The sequence below is a fragment of the Triticum dicoccoides genome, chromosome 1A (assembly GCF_002162155.2).
Source record: "Triticum dicoccoides isolate Atlit2015 ecotype Zavitan chromosome 1A, WEW_v2.0, whole genome shotgun sequence".
Lineage (NCBI taxonomy): Eukaryota > Viridiplantae > Streptophyta > Magnoliopsida > Poales > Poaceae > Triticum > Triticum dicoccoides.
Window position 1 is genome coordinate 512,539,410 of NC_041380.1, and position 9,810 is coordinate 512,549,219.

The 9,810-nt window shown below is 45.9% G+C and overlaps 1 protein-coding gene and 1 pseudogene across 1 annotated transcript; one reads left to right on the forward strand and one right to left on the reverse strand.

Moving 5' to 3' along the window:
* Nucleotides 1–2,368: 2,368 nt before the first annotated feature.
* Nucleotides 2,369–5,571, reverse strand: LOC119354328 (annotated as a pseudogene).
* Nucleotides 5,572–8,256: 2,685 nt separating this feature from the next.
* On the forward strand, nucleotides 8,257–9,232 carry LOC119354338. The gene is made up of 2 exons (XM_037621074.1): nucleotides 8,257–8,469; nucleotides 8,560–9,232. The coding sequence occupies exons 1-2, from the start codon at nucleotides 8,257–8,259 to the stop codon at nucleotides 9,223–9,225; spliced, it is 879 nt and encodes a 292-aa protein (XP_037476971.1). The 3' UTR covers nucleotides 9,226–9,232.
* Nucleotides 9,233–9,810: the final 578 nt, after the last annotated feature.

Consider the following 9,810-nt stretch of genomic DNA (forward strand, 5'->3'; position numbering starts at 1 on the left):
GGCATGTATTCCGAATATAGTCATACGTCTTATGGAAAAGAACTTGCATAACATCTTTTGTCCTACCCTCCCGTGGGAGCGGGGTCCTTACGGAAACTAAGGGATATTAAGGCCTCCTTTTAATAGAGAACTGGAACAAAGCATTAACACATAGTGAATACATGAACTCCTCAAACTACGGTCATCACCGGTAAGTATCCCGATTATTGTCACTTCGGGGTTAACGGATCATAACACATAATAAGTAACTATAGACTTGCAAGATAGGATCAAGAACACTCATATATTAATGAAAACATAATAGGTTCAGATCAGAAATCATGGCACTCGGGCCCTAGTGACAAGCATTAAGCATAGCAAAGTCATAGCAACATCAATCACAGAACATAGTGGACACTAGGGATCAAACCCTAACAAAACTAACTCGATTACATGATAGATCCCATCCAACCCATCACCGTCCAGCAAGCCTACGATGGAATTACTCACGCACGGCGGTGAGCATCATGAAATTGGTGATGGAGGATGGTTGATGATGACGATGGCGACGGATTCCCCTCTCCGGAGCCCCGAACGGACTCCAGATCAGCCCTCCCGAGGGGTTTTAGGGCTTGGCGGCGGCTCCGTATCGTAAAACGCAATGATTTCTTCTCTCTGATTTTTTTCTCCTACGATGGAATTACTCACGCACGGCGGTGAGCATCATGAAATTAGTGATGGAGGATGGTTGATGATGACGATGGCGACGGATTCCCCTCTCCGGAGCCCCGAACGGACTCCAGATCAGCCCTCCCGAGGGGTTTTAGGGCTTGGCGGCGGCTCCGTATCGTAAAATGCAATGATTTCTTCTCTCTGATTTTTTTCTCCCCGAAACACAATATATGGAGTTGGAGTTGGAGTCGGAGAGGCAACAGGGGGCCCACGAAGTAGGGGGGCGCGCCCCCCACCCTCGTGGAGAGGTGGTGGGCCCCCTGGCCTTCATCTTTTGCAGGTATTTTTCATATTTTCTGAAAAGTTGCTCCGTGAAGTATCAGGTCATTCCGAGAACGTTTGTTTCTGCACATAAATAACACCATGATAATTCTGCTGAAAACAACATCGGTACGGGTTAGTTCCATTCAAATCATGCAAGTTAGAGTCCAAAATAAGGGCAAACGTGTTTGGAAAAGTAGATACGACGGAGACGTATCACTCATTCCCGCAACCCGTGGCGCGGCGCGGCGCGGCGGGCGGCGGAGGAGGAGCGCGCGTGGATATCCCTCTTGTCCTCATGCTCATACAAGTGGGGAAAGAACCTCTCTTATAAAAAGGTCCAACTCCCTCTAAACTAGAAATGTGGGACTAAACTTTTGTTCCACCTCTTGCCTTGCACGAATGGGCTGCGTGGGCCTCTAGGGTTTATTAGGAATTTCTAAAACTGCTATTGGGCTAGGCCCAAAATAGACAAAATTCCAGCAATCCCCCACCAAATCCCAAAGGCACACAAAATTCGCCTTTGGTTCCAAAACATTGTTTTATATACCGGTACTGCAGTGGAGACTGTTAAGTTGAACTTCCACCTAGAACTCTATGCTACACTAGTAAGCAACTTGAACAATAGACTAGGCCTTGAACTGCAAGTTTTCTGCGAATCTAGCTTCACATAAAGCCTTGACCGATACGTGGCTACCGTGGGTCTTCCCCGTGGGTGGAGCTTATGCGTCACACTCCGAGACCTTTCATGAGTTTACTAGAGAGAACCCTACTCTCATAGATTGCGACGTTTTGACAATCAGACTCATATAGGTGTGTTCTTCAAAAGATGTTCTGCAGGACAACATCTTTGCTTAAAAGAGCCACTTAGAACACATTAAGATATACATCAACCTGCCATGCAGATTAGAAGAGTATTGCATCTTCATGGAGTGATATTGTTAATTTTAAGGATACTCTCCTCTCAGTTGACCAACAGCTTGTCTTCCACATCTAATTCACGGGATCTTCGATCACAATGAATAGGTTACCACTATGAACAACTCATATTGTGGTTATCAAGCAATATGTCAAAGATATTTTCCTTAACATGATTGGTTATCAAGCATAACACAACAATTTACAATTAATTCACATATACTCCCTCTGTAAACTAATATAAGAGCGTTTAGATTACTAAGTTTACGGAGGGAGTACCTCTGTATTTAAACATTTCATATAGCTTGACAGTAATCAAAAGGCCGACATAGCTTGACAAGACTGTACAATAGATGACAGAGCGACATGGAAGACTCACATACACATGGTCCATGTATCTATTCAACAAGATAGCATCTTCGATGCGGGAAGGAAGGACCAAGCAACAGTAATCTCCACCTTAGAGCCACCATCAAGGTTACATGTTTTTTTTACTTATGTTGCATTTTTGGGGTGTGAAGAGGACATCATAAGTAGCCATCTCAGCAGGGTGTGAAGGTGAATAGGTCTTTATGATAAATTTCAACTTTCCTCTTAATTCCACAGAAACCACACACCGTATTAGATCAAGGTGACCATTTCTAGCCATTGGCATTCTTCCATCTCGTGACTCAAGCAGCACAACTTCCGTAGATGGGAGCCCAGTGATATCTTCATAACCATGACAAGGTAGTGAAGAGCAGACAATTCTTCCGCCATGTGGAAAGAGATGACCCTTCATGGGCTTTAATTACTGCACTCAGGATAGTGGCCTGAACTGACTCTTGAAGTCTCTCACAGCATAGCTCCACTGTGCATAAGGGGCTGCTGACAAGGAAACTTCCATGTTGCTCGGCAATATAAAGGTAGAATGTACTGATCAGTGCTCTATCCTCGGATTTTGTTTCGTCCTTTACTTTTAGTTGGATTTCAATGTAAACAGTATCCGTCGACACAATTGCACGTACCGGCCCAGTCAATTGCAAAAAAGGATCCTGCGAGAATCATCATTTGCCATTAACTGATTATTAACAATGACGCAGGCAACAAACAAGAGAGTATATAAGACAATAAAGCAACATGTGTACTTGTGAGGATTTGGCAGTCATTCCATGTACGAAGGAGGAGAGGGTTGCGATGACGGTCTGCAGCGTCTCGGGCCGCTACCACTCCATACACCTCCAGTGAATGCCCAAGTTCTTCTCTGCATAGACTTTGATGGAGTTAATCTGCAAGGTGCTCCCTGCAACAGCGTCAACAGGGATGCGGCCTGGCGTGCAATGTGTATATTGCATGGGGCTCAATAATGCTGCACAGATCCAATCGAAGCATGCGTTATAGATCTACCATGAAGTAACTAAGACTCCTTTTGCGATCCATTCAAGAAAAATAAAACAGTAACAATCTGGCAACATACTTCAGAGTAAATTCCTGCTCTTATAGGAGGAATCGGCCTGCTTTAGGCATGCAGTAAATGAAGAAGAAACCTAGCTAAGATTGTTACTCACTCAGATGTTCGTAACGCTGTAGTCAGTGCCCATGCTGTAGATGAAGAAGAAACCCATCCTGTAGTCAGTGCCCCATGTCCGTTCCCAGAAGAGACGGTAAGCAGCGAATGACTTGTCCATCTCCGCGGAAGATTTCGCTCCGTCTCCTCCCGCGACACCTTCCCTCTCCCCCTCCATGGCGGATAAGAAGGATTCCGATTTCAACTCGACGAGCGTTGATTTCACTTTGGAGTCAAGACCTGGGTCCAACCGCGGGAGCGTGGTGATACGCTCAGAGATCCGTTTCAGCTTGGCGATGCGGTGCACGTACGGCTCAGAAGTAAACATGGTCATGGTCTTAACTAGATCCTTCTTCTCCGCCGAGAACGATCTCGGTATTTCGCGCATCTCGAGCCACAGCTCGTCGATCCGCTTGCAGCACAGCTCTAACCTGAAGGCAAAGCTTAGCGCTGCCGCTGCCTCCTTCCTCGTCCTTTCTGCTTCGAGCACCGAAGCGACGTCGCCGACGTCTTCTTGGAACTTCGACAGTATGCCAAGGATGAATTCTCCATCTCAACGTCTTCGCCAGTGTTAACCGGGACGTGTGCTTGACCCGGGACGTGTCTGATCCGGCACGCGGCAACGAGTTGTGCGAGTCGTTTTGGTCAACCTAGGGTTCGAGGGCACGGCCCGCGGACGCCACCGCACGGTATCTCCGACCGCTCCCCTCCCCGCTCGCCGCCGGGTCCTGCCGCCTGCGTACGCCGACACCGCCCCGTCCCTCCCTACCTCGCCTTCGCTCGGCCCTGCCTGGCCGCCGGTTGGTTCTGGGGAATCCTGGATGGAAAGATCTGGGCCGACGGTGAGATGGCGACGGAGGTAAGGGGGGAAGGGAAGCATGTTCATGTTGAGCCAGGAAGTGTGCGCTGCCGCGAAGCTCACGGAGGAAAGTATCAGCCAGATCCAGGTCCTGGAGAAGAAGATGATTAAGGTGGGACGCCGCGGGTCCGCAGGTCAGTCTGCTACAGTTGCAAGACGTCGCGAAGGATCTTAAGTCGGGCCGATTCTCTGCTCCGGTGGAGCTTCCATGCGATCCAGCCCCCGATCAGCGATGAAAGTGAGATGAGCCTCCCTGCGACCCAGCGCCAGATTGGCGATGATGGTGACAAGGAAACGGAGGAGCATTTCAAGGAGCTGCTGGTTACTATCTCCATATCCATAGCCGGGTCAGCCAGAAACATGTCTGCGGAGGCAGACACCATGGCGCCGAGGTTCGGCTTAAAACTGAACTCGCTCTTGTGGCTGATCGATGAGCTGTGGGATGACATGCGCCAACTAGTCTCCACAGAGACAAAATTCCTAGCAACATGCATATTTACTCGTGAGCCCTTCCTGCACTATATCTCCACATTGCAGTTGATCACGGCAGTTTTCGACTGGCTCGGTAGATGGGTACCGAATTTTACTATAAAATTGCTATCCATACGCGAAGATGAGGACATGGAGTGGGAGGAGGAGAAGGAGATGGAGATGATTGAGGAGAGCAACTTCGCTAACTACATTAGTCGCTGGGAACGCACGTGCAGTAACGGCTGCAGCTTCGAAGACACGAATGAGCAAACATGTATGGATATGTGTGCTTATCTCTACTATTAAAGGAGAACCTGCCGTCGTCGTGATGGTTCGACCTTGTTCGATCCCCACGTACGATCCCTCTGTCCCGCACGACTCACCCAGCCTCCAATCCCCGCTGGGAATTAAAAACGAAAAAAGAAAATCGGAAAGAAAAAATAACTACTCCCCACGATCACACGTTCCATGCCCTCGTCTCCCACAACACCTTCCTCCCCGACCACATCCTCTCCCTGGAAAAATCGCCGTGGCACCCACCCTCCTGTGCACGCCATCTTCGCCATCCCAGATCCCGATCCGCCGCCAGAACTTTGCATGGCCACTCGCCGCCCCAGATCTCGATCAGCCGCCAGGAGCCTTGCGTGGCCAACCCATGCCTCCCACCATCGTTGCCCTCCTCGTTCACATCGTGGTTGTGGTGGCTGCGGTCCTGGTTGTACACGACGCCGCCCCACCCCGACTCTCTTCTGCTCGATGACCCTCCATCCGACGTCTGACGCTCTTCTCCCGCTCCTAACGCCATCGTCGTCTTCATTGTGGTGGCGCCGCCCTTCTAGAGCAGTTAAACAGTAGAGCCAGCGGGCGTGCGGGTAGGAGCTGGAGGCTGCACTGCTGTTCGTGCGAGCGGGAGGCACGCGAGGCTCGTGTAGGCGGGTGGCTATGGAGAACGGCCCATTCAATTGCCGCCCTCTGATGTCGACCTTCTAATCTTCAAGCCCCACCCCTACCACCGTCGTACTCCCTGCAGGCAGCTCGGCCCCGATCTCCTCCGCGTGGTGGCTTTGAGAGTGACATCTATCTCCCTCCCAATTCCTTCGTTGTGTTCTTTATTTTTCAGATAATGTTCAAAAATTTAACAGGCGGAGAGTGTACTGCTGTGCCAAAACTTTCAGTTACTGTGCAGAATTTTTGAGCTATTGTCTAATACTCCCTCCGTAAACTAATATAAGAGCGTTTAGAATACTAAAGTAATGATCTAAACGCTCTTATATTAGTTTACAGAGGGAGTAGTTTATATCGAATTTGCTATTCTGGACGTGCACTAATTGTGGATTGTGCAGATCCCCTCACCCACTTAAATCCTTTTTCTGACGAATTGTATTGGTTATGTTGAATCATCCTGTTACAGGGGCATAACCAAGTGGGTAAGATCAAGCACGAACAACTTTTGTGCTCTGCGAGGTTTGCAAATTGAGCCCCGATATTGTGGCTTATCCAATAGCGCGAGTGGTTTTTTGCTATGTAGATTAAAACTAAAACTTGTTCAAGTGTGAATTAATGTATTGATCTCAATTTTATTATCCTAGATCTGTAGATGCACACGAGTTGATATTACAATTCCATAATACAAGAGGTATTGTGTTAATTTACTATTCACTACTCTGTTCAGAGTTTTAGATTTGGCCCCTTGTATCGAGAAGCCTTGTTTTTTTTTTTCTGACAATGATGTTTGCAGCTGAGATTTCAGACAATATGAACAGTATGCTGCAGTACTGGAAGCAACGGAAGTATCTTTGGGGGGAACTCGTGTGGCTTGAAACTTGGTTGAAACGCCAAATTTGGGCCCTTACATAGGTACAGTGATGCTGCAATGTTTAGGAAATGTGCATGTTGATTATATGAGGGTTTGCGATTATGGTCTTATAGGCTATAGGCCTTGGATTTTTAATTCTCCTTGCATGTCAAGGATAAGACAATGGTCTTGGTTATATAAAACTAAAATATAGGTGAAGCTTTAGAAAAACTGGAGCATACACATACATTTAAAAGTTGTGCTCAAAGACTTTGCTTTATCTAGAGGAATGTACAGTCTATACTCGCACAATATTTTCTTCCATTTTCCTTTACTGAATTTACAGTTCACATAAAAGTAAACTGTTAAGCAACTATTCCCATCTTACTGTAGATTTTTGAAAGTTGGTATATGCTTTTAGAAATTTACATATGTTCTAACTGGCTAATTAGAGTGCATAAGATGTAATTTTTCAGTAGACATCACAAGTTTTAAAGAATAGTGGGGCGCATGACTATAATAGGCAGGAGATCTTGCAGGGCACACATCAACATTTCAGGGACACCAAGGTCGTGCAGGTTGTGTCGGACATTGAAATGATGTTCTTGCCCTACTACACTCCATTCAGCGGCATGGCTGCAATTGTAGGTGGATACAGCAAGGTTATTATGGCTACAAAGATGCACTAGAGAAATGGTCAGGCAGGCTCGCGGGTCGAGCGTGGGAAGGCAGCTGGGGAACGGCTATGGTTGATTTCGATTAGAGGTTCAGGGCGTGGGGAGCATGGTAAAATTCCTTCCTTCTTTTGAAAATTCTAGGAGACAGGTCCTCTCTTTTCAGGTTTCTGAAAGTGTCAATGCTCCTGCTTGTGTTAACAGATTGTTTTCTTGGAGGGGAAAGCAACTCTGTTTGAAATGAACTTGTAAGTTGTGGAGTTTCAGTGCAATTGTATTATTTTGTTTTATTTTTATTTGTAGCCAGCCAGATGTAATCTTGCAATTCCCTTTTTATAATGTTGAAATAAAGCTATATTTCATACAAATAGTTTGTGTACACTGTCTCATTTTGTTGCATCATCTTTGTTGCATATCACTAAGCTTAATCTCCATTAGACAATCTTCTTGTGAACTAATAAATGGCTGCATGGTATTTTCTTATATGCTGCATGGTATTTTCTTGTATTTGATGTACATGATGCAAAGAGAGCAACTAAAGGTAAATAATGGATTTTTTTTTTACGTTTGATGGGAATGCATTAGGAAGTAAAGACTTATGGCTTGAGTAACAATCATGGGAAGAGTCCGAGCACGATTTCCTTCTATAGTTTATGATGGCCACTCCTACTAGCCATGTAGTATCAAATGTTGCCACCAGATGTCTAACCCTTCATTATCAATGTTTATGTGAGGTTCTTAGTACATGACCATATTGTTGGTCCCCTACCCCAAATACTTGACTCACAACAGAGTTTAAGAGGAGATGACGCATGATGCATGTAGCCAGAGATACCTTGAGCATTTACTTTTGTATAATTTGATCGTGCATTACCTTTATAAATGTTTCTGTCCCGTGGCAACGCACGGGCATCCAACTAGTACATATTAGTGTGTACATCTGCTTGAATGGATTATTTAGTTAGTTCATGTTAGATTAACAACATACTTCACTCGCCTGCATGCAGCATTGTTGAGCCCCATGCTCTTTACACACTGCATACCAGGCCACGTCCCATTGGATGCTGGTTGCCGGAGGACCATGCAAATGTACTCCATTAAAGTTGCAAAAGTGAAATGCCACAACTGGCCACTGAAGGTGTACGGTGTGGTTGCCGCCCGAGATGTTGTGGACAATCGTCGCAACATTCTCTTCTTTCGCACTAGGGATGACTACCAACTCCTCACGGAGCATGTAAGTGGGTAGCTTCCTTTTCTTCTTTTTTCTTATTGTGTGCATCTGCATCCTTGTTGATTAGTTCATGTTGAATGGTGATGTTTGCAGGATCCGTTTTTGCACTTGACTAGCCCGTCTCGTGCAATTATCTCTATGGACACCGTCAACATTGAAATCCAACTAAAACTAAAGGGCACAACAAAGTCTGAAGATAGAGCACTGATCAGTAAAGCCTTCTCTTATAATGGTGATGTTGGTGATACTTTTTCTACGCGTCACCTCAGTGGCCACTTTTGCACAATAGAGTTGTGCTATGCGCATCTTGAAAGATCACTCCAAGCCACCATCCTTAGTATCCGTGTTCAAGAGGGCTCACTGCCTTCTGAAAATGGCATCCGGGTTGTTTGTTCCTCACTACCTTCTGAGAGCCCATCTGAGCATGTTTTGTTGTTTGGTTCAAAAGGTGGAACAATTCCCGTGGGTGAAGGGGGCTATCTGGATCTGTCAAGGCAAGTTGCTTCGGTAAAAAGAGAAGGAAGGCTAGAAATTCTCATGGAGATCTTGGAACAATCTGGTTGCACAAGTCATTATTTTGCCTTCACACCGGAATCCAGCAACGTAAGTCAAAAAGAATTTAACCTTGGTGACTGTAAATTGGAGATTACTGTTGCTTGGTCCCTCCTTATTAATGACCAGCTGCCTATCTTGATGATGGGGTATATAGAGCCTTACTCACCAAGTCCGCATATCCCTTTCATGGAGCTTGGAGAATGAACTTGTTGTCTGGTATTCAGTGTTGCGTAGCCGTAGCAAGTGCCTATTTTGTTGTTCAGCTACTTAACTGTAATTTGTATGCTGGCATTCCTGGCTTACTCGTGCAGCATCTTATTTCCGGATCATATGCCGATTTGCCTAATGCTCTGATTAAGAGAAGCCAGTCTGTGTATTCGTCACTTGTTTGGATTTGATATCCGGAAATTGTTCATTCTTGCAAAGCAAAGATGGAAGCAAACGTGCGCTCTGAGTGCCATGGGTAACTTCTTTGTGAATTTGATTTCTAGTATATGTAGCTGCTGATAACTTTCCTATGTGTTTTGTACGTCCTCGTGATGTACACATACGTTTGAATCTGTATATGTGGTACTGCACTGGGAAAAACGAAATCGACTATGGTCCAGTACTGGACAATGGATGGAACAATTGAACGAGAGGACAGAGCCAGCAAAAAGCAGTTCAGCAATGGAGTGCTGCATGCAGAGGCTTCTAGTGGGGAATTGCATCTTTGCCATCTTGGTGCATGACTTGATTTAAAAAACTAAAAGTCAAGCATATTTTGTATCACATCAACTTTGTTTGTGT